We start from the raw sequence: 16,231 nt of genomic DNA on the forward strand, positions 1-16,231 counted from the left end.
CTCTCGTTCAGAACATGTTCTATCATACGCAGTCTATTATTTGGTTCTTGTTGATCATTATCAAAGAAAGCAGCAGTGTAAGTAACAAGAAATAGTAGTCTCTTGCCATTGTTCCGCTAATGAGACAATTTCTCTCTCTTTTCTCTTTTTTTTATATATATATATATATATATATATATATATATATATATATATATATATATATATATATTTTGTAAGCGGCGGTAGCGTGCACAAAAGCAAGCCATGCCGCGAGTGACGAAAGGCTGCAAACACGCACTATCAGAATGCGACAAACAATGCATGACACAGTACAGTAATGCATTTTCAGCTTAGAGTGACATAAACGCCTATAACAAGGAAAATGGCACTTATCAGATCAAAGCAAAATAAGCAATCGATTCAAACCAGATGAAGCACGTGAAAAAGGAAGGGTACCAGTATAAATACGGACGGAGCGCCTGACGCATAGCAATGGCTACCTGGTAAAGCTTAAGTGCTACGCTTACGACTCGAACCAAACTACTGTAGCTGTATCGTCATTCACTCGAACTAAATTGTGTCTCATATTACAATGGACTGACTTTGTTTCGATTTGGAGGTGCGGCCTAAAACTTTTCTCTCCCCTTGAACTTCGAGTCTCAAATTTCAGGTGCGGCTCAGATTCGGGAATTTTTTTTTTTCCTTCCTTCATTTCGAGTCTCATTTTTCAGGTTTGAGTGCGGCTTAGATTTGAGTAAATACGATAGGTGGTATTTCAACTAATTCTGACTATGAAATAAAACAAAGTACAGCAGGGAGCTCTGACGAATCAAAGAGCAGCGATGAAGATTCTGATGAATAGTAAAGTATGAGTTAAGAAATAAGATGCTACTGAGATCATAAATTTTTCTTGTGTTGATGAATCTGTTAACAAACATATTCAAAAATGCACTGAAACATTGGCACATGTAGTGTTGGGAGGTGATAAACTGTCATTACTGTTAGAGGAGCTACGTATTTCTTGCTGTTCTACTCCTACATGACACTGTATCTGAAGGTATAGAATGAATCTTCACTGGCTAGAGAAATGGGTAACACAATTTTACAAGTCTCTGCTGTCATGTAATCTCTTCAGGGAAATCATGACTGTACTATGATTCGGTTTGTGGTTGACAAGGTCAGAGTCATTAAGAAATGCAAGGCAGCTACCATGTCAGTCCTAGAAGAAAGAGACGTAGCAAACTGTCAAAGCATGTACATCCCCGGTCCTTATGTTTGTGGTGATGTACTAATAAAGTAATACTGAAGTGTGATCCAAGTCGCACAAATATGGCTTTAATAATAACCTCCGAACAATATGCCTCTAAGGACTCAACAAGACACAGAACGCTGATGTGCACATTACAAACTAGAATCACACAGAGAGTCAGTCAGCACTGTTCCACACTTACATATGTGCAAGTCGCCAGCAGATGGCATGGCAGGGAATGCACGGCACGCTTGGCTCCCAGAGACGGCCTCCAGCAGCCAGCCTGCAATGATCAGTCGGTGACCAATTTAAAGACGCAAGTACGGCAACACCACTCTCGGTGCACTCACACAGACACGTACTAGTAGCACGATACAGCAGTGATGAGCAGTAGTACCCCTCCTGTCTTGCGCGCATTTTATCTGGCCCTACAATTTACTTTCCTAGACCCACACAAATGCCTGATCCTCCTAATTCAATTTGCTCTGCAGACTATTTAAAATTCATAAAGAAAAAGGAGCCACAATTGCACTTTGTGTGCCAGTTACTTTCCAATACATTGGCACCAGCTGATCTTATTTAAGAATACTCAACTTTCGTAGCCATACTTACAGCACATCCTTTGCTTCCTGGTCTAAATCCAAGTTAACTCCCAGCCCCCTCCCCCCCCCCCCCCACACACACACGGCCCTCCCCCCCCTCTCCACCCCCCCTCGCAATCAGCTAGTTGTGTGCTGTTATCTCACGTCACACCCTAGTCTATGAGTAAACAGCTGTCTGTCACCTGACCCCTCTACCTGCACCCCTAGCTAGCCCACAGATGGCTCCCCACTCTCCCACGAGCCACTAAATGCTTCCCTCCAAACCCCTCCCATCTCTCTCCATCCCTCACATTGCCTCAACCCACCCCATCCTACCCCACTCTAAAGACCCACCTCACTCCAGAACACTCACCGTGGGCCAGTAAAGAGCTGGCAGTTGAGCGACCACAAAATAAGGAGACGTGCATGCGCATGTGAGTGTGTGTGTGTGTGAGTGTGTGTGTGTGTGTGTGTGTGTGTGTGTGTGTGTGTGTGTGTGTGCTCGTGCGCATGTTTTCCCTACAGCTAGAAAAAGAAAGTGCATTCTGGAAGCTCGCCAAGCAACGTACCTTTTAGTTTGGAATGTAGAAGACGAGGTACTGGTGGAAGTAAAGCTGTGAGTACGGGTTGTGAGTCGTGCATGGATAGCTCAGATGGTAGAGCACTTGCCCATGAAAGGCAAAGGTCCCAAGTTCGACTCTTGGTCCGGCACACAGTTTTAATCTGCCAGGAAATTTTCATATCAGTGCACACTCCACCGCACAGTGAAAATCTCATTCTACATACCTTTTGTTCATGTGCCTATCGATGAGACAGTGCTTCTGCCTTTTGGTGAGCCATCTCCTTTATTCCTAAATAATTCGTAATTTTCAACAGAAACTTTCCGTACGTTATTATTGCATCCTACATTACAATATGCAATTTCCACAATATGTGGTCCTCTGTGAATATAATGGGGGTAACAACTGTAGGAGACCAAAAACTGACTGCAGTAAGCAAGTTCAAGTTATTGTACGCTGCAGTAGTTATGCAGAGGTGAAGAGGGTCACACAGGATAGGCTAGCATGGTCACCTCCATGAAACCAATCTTCAGATGGAAGATCACAACAATAAAAACATTTGATTCAGCATACACCAGACTCCAAACAGCGTACACAACCTGTATGCTCAGAAACACAGAAAATCATATTGGTTCCATCAGCAGGAAACTTCAGCCCGTAATTGTTATGGAACACTGTGGCGATTTTGTTCATTAATAAAACCCAAAACTGGGGAGTAATAAGAGAGTATTGTTGTAACTTCTTATCAACCTGGTTACCAAAATACATATTAAGAACACTGGTAAAGCGTTATTTTAAAGGGGTCACTCCAAAGCGCCACGAAAGTATTTGAGCAATGTATAAAATTAGAGAATCAGTGCACAATATTGAAAGCCTATCTACATAATCTATATCTGCATGACTAGTCTGTAATTCACAATTAAATGCTGGCAGAGGGTTCAGAGAACCACCCTCAACCTCTTTATCTACCATTCCACTCCCCTACAGCATTTGAGGAAAAACAAACACTTCAATATTTCCGTACAAGCTCTGATTTCTCTATTTTATTACAATGATCATTTCTCCCTATGTGAGAGGGCTCTAACAAAATATTTTCACATTCGGAGGAGAAAGTTGATGATTGAAATTTTAAGAACCTGCTCCAGCAAATTGCTTTTGCTTTAATGACTGCTACCCCAATTCACATGCGATATCTGTGGCATGCACTTTCCTGTTTGCCAATAATACAAAATGAGCTGCCCTTCTTTGAACTTTTAAATGATGTCCTCTGTCAGTCCTATCTGGTAAGGATCCCACACCATGCAGAATACTCCAAAAGAGGACAGACAAGTATAGTTGTAGATAGTCTCTTTAGTAATCCTAATCTTCTAAATGTTTTACTATTAAATCACAGTCTTTTGTTTGCTTTCCCACCGCATTATCTATGTGAGCATTCCAATTTAAGTTATTTGTAAATGTAATTCCTAAGTATTCAGTAGACTTCACAGCCTTTAGATCTGCGTGAATTATCGTGTGACCAAAATTTAGTAGATGCCTTTTACTACTCATGCGGATGACATAACAATTTTTATTATTTAAGGTCAGTTACCACTTTTTGCATCATATGGATACGTAGCCTAAATCATTTTGCAGTTCATTTTGATCATCTGATCACTTTACAAGACAGTAAATGATTTGCAAGACTGTAAATGATAGCATCATCTAAGAGGACTGCTCAGATTCTCTCTTAAATTGTTAATGTAGATCGGCAACAGCAGGTGGTCTATAACACTTCCTTGAGGAATTTCAGATATCACTTCTGTTTTACTTGATGATTTTCCATCAATTACTATGAACTGTGACCTTTCTGACAGGAAACCACACATCCAGTTGCACAACTGAGACAATACGCCATAGGCACACAATATGATTAGAAAATGCTTGTGAGGAACTGTTTCAAAAAGTCTTCTGGAAATCTACAAATATGGAATAAATTTGAGATGCCAGTCGACAGCACTTATTACTTTGTGTGACTAAAGAGCTAGCTGTGTTTTAAAAGGTCGATATTTCTGAATCTATCTTGGCTATTTATCAATGAATCATTATCTTTGAGATAATTCATAATATTCAAACACAATATATGTTCCAAAATCCTAATGCAAATCAACATTAGTGATATGAGTCTGTTATTTAATAGATTACTCCTCTTTTCTTTCTTGAGCATTGGTGTGACCTGTGCAACTTTTCAGTCTCTAGGTATGGATCTTTATCAAATGAGCAGCTATATATGATTTCTAAAGGAGCTATTGTATCAGCATTCTCTGATAGAAACATAACTGCTTTATTACACTGAGGAGAGCTACTACTAAGTTACTCACAGTTGCAGTTGTTCTTGATTTGAATACTGCAATATTTACTTTGTTGTCTTTGGTGAAGAAATTTCAGAAATCCGTGTTTAGTAACCCTGCTTTAGTAGCACTGTCATCAGTAACATTACCACAGCTATTGAGCAGTGAAGGTATTGGTTGTGTCTTGCCATTGGTGTACTACACATGCAACCAGAACCTCTTTGGATTTTCTTCCAGATTTCAAAATGAAGTTTCACTATGGGAACTATTAAACACATCTTGCACTGAAACCCACCCTAAGTTTCGAGCTTCAGTAAAACATCGCTAATCTTGGAGATTTTGCATTCTTTTAAATTTTGACATGCTTTTTTTCATTGCTTCTGCAGCCGAGTTTTGACATATTTTGTGCACCACCCTTTTAATTTATTTGGTATCCTTTCAATTGCACAAACAGAATGTGCAAAGTAAGTGGAAATTACTCGTCTCTTCCCTGATTACAGTGCAATAGAAGATACTACAAGATGTTGACAGATTGCCATATCTCGGTAGCTTTATATGTAATAATGAGGTCACAGATGCAGAAATTACCAGCAGAACTGGAAAATCAGTCCATATGGTAATTAGGTCTGTAATATGTCAACAAAGCTTTGACTGTACTCCTTTATCATTTATATGTGTGAGACTTGGAAAATATCAGTAAAATCAGCACACAGTCTCCATATTTTTCACCAACAATGCTAGAGATGAATTCTGAAGATGTTAACCCAACCAAGTTACAAACGATGAAGTGCTGAGAATACGAGGTCTACACAGCCTGCACGTAATTATTGTTGAAAGAAGACTGAAGATTGCAGGTTATGTTCTACGCATGTAAGGTGGAAGAATCCCAAAATCAACACTGTTGTGGAAATCAATGGACAGATACAGATGTACAGGAAGACCTTTTAACACCTGGAACTTTTGCAATGAATCTTCAATGCATGGACACAAACTTGGAGGAAGGTGAGAACTTGGCAGCTGATCGAGTGAACTCTGTGAAACCAGTTCCTTGTATGGTACACAGCAAATCTGAGTAAGTTAGTAAGTAAGTAAGTAAGTAAGTAAAGTAAGTACAACTGGGGATTTTGCAAAACTGCTGGATGATCGATATTATTGTCTAGATTTGACACTGTTGGACTTCTACCTTTTCCTTGATGTGTATTCTTCAAATTGTGAGTTTTATGAGAAAGCTGATAGGTACTTACCAATCAACCTTCCCTCACATGAACTGACATTGTCTCTTTATAAATTCTACTGTGCTAACAATTATCTACTGAGAATCCTCGACTAGGTCTCCGCAGCTCAAATGAGCCAGTTTCTTTTAAATTTCTGTCTTTGGCTATAATTGTCTTCCAAGTATGGTGACACAACATCCTGTCATGAAACTTTTGCCTTTACACTTGTTTTTTTTTCTGGACACTGCCTTTTTCTGCACTGTGCACTAAATACACTATGTGAGTAACGCCCAATCTCCAACAACCAATCGTGAACTGTAAACAGTTGTGAACTCTACCAGGGCACATAACAAACAATTAACATTTGCATTTTAGTGTTCTAAGCTGTGAAGTCATCAGCGGACAAATAATTTAGTACCTATTCCTGGACAGCCGGAGTGGCCGTGTGGTTCTAGGCGCTACAGTCTGGAACTGAGTGACCACTACGTTCGCAGGTTCGAATCCTGCCTCGGGCATGGATGTGTGTGATGTCCTTAGGTTAGTTAGGTTTAATTAGTTCTAAGTTCTAGGTGACTGATGACCTCAGAAGTTAAGTCGCATAGTGCTCAGAGCCATTTGAACCTATTCCTGACATGCTGTTGTTTGGAACAACAACTGACATGATCCAAAATGTTACTTTTTTTTATTATAGCTTCACTTTTATTTTGTCTAATGATTGCTAATTTCAGTATCAAATTCCATCATCAAGCCACTATATGATTGGAAAGCAAAGTGTATCGTTAAAATATTGTTTATTAAACAGATTACCATTATATCATCATTCCTTAAAGTAATGTCCAAAGTGGAAGGACAGATGATTAATTTTGAGTATATACAAAAGTCAGAGTACTGAACCGGATATGAAAGAAGGAAAACCAGAAGGGCAGTGAGAGACGGGTGCCTTCTATCACCTTACTTCCTTAATATGTTCATCAAGGAAGTAATAACAACAACAAAGAAAAGATGACAAGAATCAAAAGGTAATTTCTGGAATACTCCAAGGAAATGTGATAGGACCATTACATTTACAATGAATATAAATGATCCAGTAGAAAGTGTCAGAGGCTCCTTAATATTGTTCACAGGTACTCTCACTTGTCCATCAGAAAGTAGCAACAACAGAAGACAGTATCAATTTGCACAATGACCTGCAGAGGATTGGTGAATGATGCAGGCTCTGGCAGTTGACCCTGCACATAAATAAATGTAACATATCACTCACACACACACACACACACACACACACACACACACACACACACACACACACAGGAAAAGAAATCCAATACTGTACAACTACACTATTAATGACAAATTGCTGGAAACAGAATCTACCATAAAATATCTAGAAGTAACTATCCAGAGCAACCTTAAAGTGGAATGACCACATACAACTGCAATAGAAAAGCAGATGCCAGACTAACATCCACAGGAAGAATCTTAAGTGAATGTAAATTACCCCTGTGTCCTTACCCAGTAGGACTGACAGAAGAGAGAAAGAAGATCCAACGAAGTGCGGAGTGTTTTGTCACAGGATCATTTAGTCACTGTGAGATCATTACAGAGATGCTCAGCAACTCCAGTGGTAGATGCCATAAGAGAGCAGTTGTGCATCACGGAAAGATTTACTACCCAAATTTCGAGAGAGTAGTTTCCGAGAAGAGTCTGACAACATAATAGTTTCTCTCATATACAATTCACGAAATGATCACGAGAAGAAAATTTGAGAAGTTAGAGATAATACAGAAGTGTACTGACAGTCATTCTTCTCAAGCACTGTTCACAAGTGGAACAAGGCAGAGGGGATCAGTTGGTGGCATGAGACGTACCCCCTGCCACACACAGTTAGGTGGTTTTTGGAGCATGATGTCGATATGGAAACTTAATTGCATGCATATACACTGCAGATTGATGACATCACAATAGTAAATCAAAGTAGGAACTAAATAAAATGTTTCAGGCCTTAAATCTAGAAATGGTAAAACTAAAGCTAAAAATGAATACAAAGAAGACAAAAGTTATGGCTACAGGCAAGAAAGGAGGTGGAGGTAGGACTGACACAAGAACAGGCAATGAGCAACTCAAGAAAGCAACTGAAATTCAATATCTCAGTAGCTTTTTGCAAGAAAACAATCAATATTTCAAGGCATTCAAGAAAAGAATAGCACAGGTGAAGAATTCCTTCCAAAATAAGAAGAAGCTGCAACTGAATAAACATATCAGCTTCCACATTAAGAAAATATTTGTAAAGACCTTTGTGCGGAGTGTTCTGACACACAGATGCAAAATCTGTACATTAGAAAAGCCAAAGGAAGCTCGCCTCAAACCTGCTGAAATGTGATTCTGGAGGAGTAGTACAAGAACTAGCTGCATTGACAGAAAAATTAAAGGAAATAGGAGAGAAGAAAAAAACCACTGAAAGTTATAGGCCAGGGCAAAGCAAAATACACTGGACACTTAACTGAAGACGATAATATTTTAAAAAACATTTCTGAAGGCAAGATCGTAGGTAAGAAAACAAGGGGATGACTGAGAACATCCTACTTAAACAATGTGATCAATGAATGGGATTTTCTTCACACATGGAGATGAAGACAACTGCTGAAGAGAGGAAGCTGTGGCTGCAGAGACAAGGTTTAACCTTTTGGAAGAGTAAGGACAAACAGATACGAAAAAAGTGAGTCTACATGGTAGCTACATATGGAATAAATGACAACTTCTTGTGTGCAGTCATCAAGTCACTTACCCCAGTAGGTGTCTTATCTACTAAAGGTAAAGGTCACTGTTGTGCTTTCAATAGATGTGAACTGCACCCTGAAAATGGTATGTCTAGTTTGCAGTTGTACAGAAGCTTTTTATTTTGCAAAATGGTTCAAATGGCTCTAAGCACTATGGGACTTAACATCTGAGGTCATCAGTCCCCCAAACTTAGAACTACTTAAACCTAACTAACCTAAGGACATCCCTGCCTGAGGCAGGATTCGAACCTGCGACCGTAGCAGCAGCACGGTTCCGGACTGAAGTGCCTAGAACCGCTTGGCCACAGTGGTCAGCTTTTATTTTGCAAAGAAATTTTTGATAATAAGATGAACTGATGCTGGTACTTGCTACTGAAACCAGTAGTACTTATATACAACAAAAGTGTGACTATAGAATTAAGAATAATTTTTCCAAACAATCGAGTATTTTTTTCAAAATGGCACCACAATAGAGGATACTTATTTTAAACTAAAGACACAAAAGAAAAAAAGAGAAACTGTAAAGATCTTGAGTTTCATAATGCTCTCTTGGGTGGAAAATATAAGATACCAATTACAAATTATTTGTTTCAGTTCCTTTAGAATAATTTCCTGTTTCACAGGTGCCTTGAAGAAAATAAAAGATCTCAAAAGTGTCTTAATGACAACCGATGGCCTCATGTTGACAATAATTGGTAAACTTGCAAGCCATACTTTTTTGTGTTGTATAAACTACGACACTGTTAGCATCGTCAGCTAAAATTTACTTCTTCTGTCTTAATATACCTTCCTTCACTTACAGCTGCAGTGTTGTGACAGCGGTGAGGGTGGGAGCGGGGATGGGGGTGAGGGTGAGGGCGTACTGCTTTAAAATGGTGATTCTTGTATTGATATTCTTAACAACAGATTTATATCTTTTGTTTATGAAAGTCTGCATGCGATGACAGCTGCACTAGTAATACCTTCACAGGGTCGTATTCAAGTTGCAAGGCTAGATCTATGCCAGCCATGACATGCTCCCAGCCTTTCCTCCTCATGATCTGGTTGTAGCGTTGGGACTGCAGGGTGTCTAAGCTGATGTTCAGACCGTCAAGCCCTGCCCTCTGCAAGGCAACCAGCTGTCTTGTCAACATGAGGCCATCGGTTGTCATTAAGACACTTTTGAGATCTTTTATTTTCTTCAAGGCACCTGTGAAACAGCAAATTATTCTAAAGAAACTGAAACAAATAATTTGTAACATTGTTGCTGCATATGAAACAAAACTCCAGTTGATAAATTGAAAATACAAATTCCTTAAAAGTTAACTGTACATTTGCCCTAATACAAAGAGATAAGAAGGGTAAATAAACTGAAGTGAAGAATGCAAGTTAAGATAGCAATGAAAAAATAATTAGAGGCATAAGATCACCTACTGCAACAGGGAAATGGGAATCAATATGAACCATTACCCAGCTACTGTCAACTGATTCCATGTCTCCATGCACACTGTATAAACCACTGTGGGTTTGTCCGACAAAGTACATTGTTGTACCACACATTATGGTTTATCCCCATTCAATGCTCATGTGGAGTGTGGGAAGAATGCTTCTTTAAATGGTTCTGTGCATGCTGTAATTAATCTTGCCTTCATGGTCCCTATAGGAGTGATACATATGTAGTTATTGTATAATCCCCAAATACCTCGCTTAATACAGGTTCCTGAAATTTCATAAGTTGGGTTTTGTCATATATTTGGCGTCTATCTTCACTTGTCTGGCATTTCCAATTTTTAGTAGCTTCTTGATGCTCTCCCATGCATCAAATAAATCTATGATCAATCATGCTACACTATTTTGTATACATTCAATGTCTGCCATTAGCCTTATTTGTTATGGGTCGTACTTAAGCAATATTCTAGAATGGGCCACACAAGTATTTTGTAAGCAATGTCCTTTATAGACTGATTGCATTTTCCAGTATCTTACCAATGAATTGAAGTCTGCATTCTGCTTTGCCTACAAGTGAGTCTATGTCACCATTTCATTTCATCCAGATATTTGTATGAGTTGACCAATTAAAACTGTGATTATTTGATAATGTAGTCATACAATACTGTCTTTTATTTGTTTTGTGATGTGCTCCAATTTACATTTCTGAAAACTTAAACTCAGTTGCCTATCTTTGGAGCAATTTGAAATGTTATGATCTGACTCAAATTTGTGCAGATTTTTTTCAGGCAATAATTCATTATAGACAACTCTATCATCCAGGAAAAGTATGAGGTTCCTTATAATATCATCTTCCAGAACATTAAGGTACAACATTAATGTAATAGTATAAATTACTATAACTGTATAAATAAGTTTATAAGTGTGTAAAATACATTGAACTATTTGTTACAACAAAACATTGTACTGGTATACTCAGCAAGATGTTAAATCAGCAGATAGCTACATTTTATGTTCAACATTTTGTGTACAGCATATATGCTGGAAAGGATTTATACCCAAATTAAATAAATCTGAAGAAATGGTAGTGTGTCTCTGGAAAAATAATCCATAAAAACTCATACAGTCCAATTTGCTATTATGTCACTGTTGCTGATATATAATACAAAGGAACTGAATTCGATGAACATTCTCAGAGTGCAATATGCCTCAGAGTGAAATGCACAGTAATGTCAACATTATTTTTCAAGGCTATGTTTGTGAAAATGGATGAAAGCAAACCACACATTTTGTTCTCAATCTGCGGAAGCATTATGCACTGTGAAACACTGTACTGCTGTTCTACATAAAAGCTGTCTCATTGTCAACATCTTTCCCCTGCTGGCTGTTCTACACTTCTCATCACTGATTCAACACATTGTAAGATATTTTATGCTGTATGACACCACAGTCCAGTCTGGTTAGGACAGCATAAAAATAATATATGAATTTCAGTATTGAAACTGGAACAGCAGAACAGCTCTCATCACACTGGATATCAAATCGAGGTTGGATTACAGCCGTGGGTACATCATTTCATGCTACTCAACTGTATGTCATATGTCAGAGTTCTTCAACTGTAGTGGCTGGTGACTGGTGGCTGGCGACTGGTGGCATACCCATCTCTTGGCATCCTGTGAACAGACGTTCTCCACAGGTGACAGATTTGAAGAAAATGCTGGATACGGCAACAGTGGAACACTCTCTGTATCGAGGTAGCTCAGTACAGATCAGGTGATGTAAAGTCTTGCATTATCCTGTTAAAAGATAACATCACGGAGCCCTTGAAAATAGGGTACAGCGATAGGCCTTAACAAAACACAAATGCAATGGCTGCTGTCCAAATTACTGGCTATGTGAACCAGAGGTTGTGACATGTATCCAGTTGCACCCCATACCATCACATCACATGCTGGACCTGCATGTGAATGACAGGTACAATCTGGCCAGGTCTGTTGGCATCAGAGCCTCCACACACAAGTACATCAATTGTGACGATGTTGCAGAACTGAGACTCATCTGATACAATGACACAGTGCCATTCCTGTGTCTGGCATTGTTGTCAGTTGCACCGCTGTCAGTTCAACTCTCTCTAGAGCTGCATTAATGGCTTGACAGTCTGTGCTGCTCCAGATGCCATCACATTGTATGTGTGGATACTTGTCTCACTGTATACAAGCCCACTTCCTGACTAAATGTACACAACTTCACTGCAGGATCATGTACGCATGAGCGAACACTTGTCTGCCCTCTCAGGTGCTAGTTGGATGGCACTACGGAGGCCCTGCAAGGCATTTAGCATGGCCCTCCTGAACCTACCAATTCTATGTTCGCACAAAATGAGATTCTGAGCAATGCAAGCAGCAATATAGTGAAACCATAAACCAGAGTCTCACCAGACCATGAGCCTGCCACTGCCAAATCTGGAATGCTGAAAAACATTTCTCCTTCTTCCATTATGCTTAACACGGTCTTTGTGTACACAACCAACACTGAAATAGAATTTCTGAATGAGAAACCGGCTTTCTTGCATACAGAATATGCATGGGAGTGCTGAAAAGTAATGCCTCTGAATTTTTTATTCTGTTCTCAATATCGGTCGAGGTATGACACGTCACGCATATTACTTGGACAACTTTCCCACTTCACTGACTCGTGGCACACCCCCCTCCCGCTAACAGATGGAGTCGCAATAGGCAGCCCACTCTGACCAGAGATTGTGAATATGTTTACGGTGCACTTCGAGGAAGAGGCCCTGATGTCATCCAAATGGAAATCCATCTTCTTCTTCTTCTTCTGTTATGTGGATAACACACTTGTCATCTGGCCTCATGGAAGAGACAAACTTCTTGACTTCTTTGTACATCTGAACTCCACACGCCACAAAATCAAATTCACTATGGAGACCAAAGAAGAAGGAAGACTACCATTCCTGGACATCATAGTCAGAAGAATAACGGACAGCACCCTGTGCCACAGTGTGTATCTGACTCTATAAAACACATAAACTCAGTTCTCCCTATGGCACTGTGAATAATTTCAATAACAAAAACTGAGATGAATGTTGCAGCATACATTTAATTTCCACTTTGGCTTTGCATTCAAGATCAGTCTTACCTTAGAGTGCAACATTACATCTTTGGTTAATTTAATTATATGTTCATTAGATTTTGGTTATAAGGCACGTTTTGCTTCCTAATGTTTCATCTCCAAATGCTGGAAACAATCCATGGAGGAAGAGGAGTATGTAAGACATTGGTGGACCAGGTTGGAAGTATCTGTGAATTTCAATACTCTGTAGAAGAGCTCAATCATTTGAAAATAACTTTCAGACCTTGTGGCTATTCTAACAGATATACATAGGGCACTACATTCTAAAATATTTGCATCTTTCAGTGACAAAACAAGCAACTAGAGGAAAAGTTCTCTTGCCACTTGTAAAAACAGTCGCAGATCGCGACCTCTGAGTGCTATAAAGAGAAGGTATTGATGCAGTGCTTAAACCAAACTGAAGACCACAACAGCAGCCATACTCAAGCAAATTGCTATGCAGTAGTTTCAGTGAATTTGACAATGATGTGGCTGCTTTCATAGTGGCCCAGTCATATTGTGGGGTACGGAATGCCAGTGACAGGGCTGGAATTGTAGGTGACAGATGGGTTTTTGGCAAAGCCTTGTATCAATACCTCCTTAATTATTGAGCTGAAAAACTGTAAAAAACATCATACAGTAAAATCACACAAAAAAAATTCCTATTTCTGCAGGTATTGTGCCTTCTGTTTCTTTTTCATTACAAAAACATATTGATTCAAGTTTATAAAGTCACAACTATGTCACTGTGATTTGTGTAACACACATTCTGGAACATGTTCCAGGAATGCCATGAAACAGACAGCTTTAAATACTTACTCTAGCTCATCTTTCAAGACTTGCATGCCAACAACAACACCATCTATCCAATCTGTTTTTATTTCACTTTCATGTTAAGATTTCTCCACAAAGGATATCATCTGCCATGTAGTCAGTGCAAGAGGAAATTCCACACTCACATTTGGGTAACCAAGTGGATTCTGTATCTTGTCAGAACCAAGTACAATCAACCCAATTTCATCTTTACCACTGGTAAATATCTGGAAACATATTAAATGGTAAAAATAAGTTTTGTTTATAACAAGTTGTATACCAATAAAAACATCACACACAGGTACTCTTTATAAAATCATTTAATTCGATAGATAAAAAATCTACTCACCAATCAATGGCAGAACACACACATAAAACACTGTTGTGATAGGCAAGCGTTTGGAGCCAGTGACTCCTTCTTCAGGCTGAATGGTTGCAGGGGAAGCAAGAAGGGTGAAGGAAAAGGACTGGAGAGGTCTAAAAAAAGGGGTAGATTTTGGTAAAGTTACCCAGAAACATGGGTCATGGGTGACTTACCGTACAGGATGAGAAGGAAAGACTAATTGTTGGGGACTGCATCGGGCAAGATTCGGAAACCTGAGAGCTTAAAGGTGGAAGACAGGGTAATATGCAAGACAGAGATTACTACTAAAACTGTACATGAGTTAATAAGAGTGAGAAGCTAAGTGTATTGTATGCAACAGCTGTGGGAGGGGGCAGTGAAAACAGACGGGAAAGACAATGAAAGATGTAGAAAGCTAAAACGGAGTGAAGCAAAGAGTAATTACAGTGAAGAAAAGCTGAGACAGGAGAAATTAACGTAAATTAAGGCGAGGTGGGTGGTGAGAACCAAGGACATGTTTTAGTGCTAGTTCCCACCTGCGGAGTTCTGAGAAACTGGTGTCTGGCGGAAGAATCCAGGTGGCATGTGTGGTGAAACAAGTGCCGAGGTCACGTATGCCATGTTGAAGAGCATGCTCTGCAACAGGATATTGTGAGTTCCCAGTATATACACTACGCCTATGCCCATTTATCCTAACTGATAATTTGGTGGTAGTCATGCAGATGTAGAAAGCTGAACAGTGTTTACATAATAGCTGGTATATGACATGTGTCGTTTCTATTTCTCGCCTGATCCGCAGTTCTGTGTGACTTTCCCAAAATCTACACCTTTTCATGGAACTCTCCAGGCCTTTTCCTTTACCCTTCTTCCTTCCCCTTCAACGCTTCTGTCTGGAAGAGCCACTGTCTTTTATGTGTATGTTCTGCTGCCGCTTGGTGAGTAGATTTTTTATCTATTCAATTAAATAAATTTATCAATAATTTATTGTTTTTGTTGTTATAGTTACTCTTTATAACCTACTTAAAATACATCACGTACCCTCCTCTCCACAATTCTTCGAACACATAGTTTTGCCTTTTGTAAAAAATCACTGCGTTTCTGTATAACATACTTGGAGTCAAAGTGTCCAACATCTATTACAATTATAAACAGATGAAAGAAAGTCATTGTATTTATTGGCAGTATTACGCAATCAAATATTTTGAAAGAGTTCCAGTGGTATAAATTTACAATATCTTACAAATAAATATATACGTTTATTCTTTAAATCAATTCTTAGCAATAACATAATAGTATAAATTGCAGAATCAATATAGCCAATTTTAATGTAATGACTGCAATACCAATACAAAATAACAGCGGTAAGTTATTACAAATGAGAGGGAGAGAGAGAGAGAGAGAGAGAGAGAGAGAGAGAGAGAGAGAGAGAGAGAGAGGCATTTAGACAATGTTTCATTACAGTGCGAAACTTATTAGAATTAAAATGAAGCCATAGTGAATTATTACATTCCAAAAATAATAATTATTGTGTTCTTTCACATCAAAATAATACATTCATTAGTCAATGTATACTTTTAATTTCAGAAATTTATACAACAGCTCTGAACTTCACTGTTTCGATGAATTTATTACATGTGTCAATGAATGAGGGTTGATAACATTGCTTTAGTCATTCAATTGTTCATCATGTGATATGCACAATGTTCTTAATAACTTCTTATGTAAAGTTCTATCATCAAAAAGATAATCTACGTAAGTTTTAAAAGTCGCGAATCTTTATACAACAACTTGAAAATGGGTATATCAGTATTTTGTATACATTCTAGCA

General features: G+C 38.8%; 1 protein-coding gene across 1 annotated transcript in view; it reads right to left on the bottom strand.

Annotated features, from left to right (window-relative positions):
• Window positions 1–14,092, bottom strand: part of LOC124554948 (molybdenum cofactor biosynthesis protein 1-like) — a 60,291-nt gene extending 46,199 nt beyond the window's left edge. Inside the window, exons 1-2 of the mRNA XM_047128647.1 lie at window positions 14,067–14,092; window positions 9,653–9,908 (exon numbers count right to left, since the gene is read on the bottom strand). Coding sequence (XP_046984603.1) covers window positions 9,653–9,908; window positions 14,067–14,092 — 282 coding nt within the window. The remainder of the gene's footprint in view (window positions 1–9,652; window positions 9,909–14,066) is intronic.
• Between the last annotated feature and the right edge of the window lie 2,139 nt (window positions 14,093–16,231).

This window comes from Schistocerca americana, chromosome X (assembly GCF_021461395.2).
Source record: "Schistocerca americana isolate TAMUIC-IGC-003095 chromosome X, iqSchAmer2.1, whole genome shotgun sequence".
Classification (NCBI taxonomy): domain Eukaryota; kingdom Metazoa; phylum Arthropoda; class Insecta; order Orthoptera; family Acrididae; genus Schistocerca; species Schistocerca americana.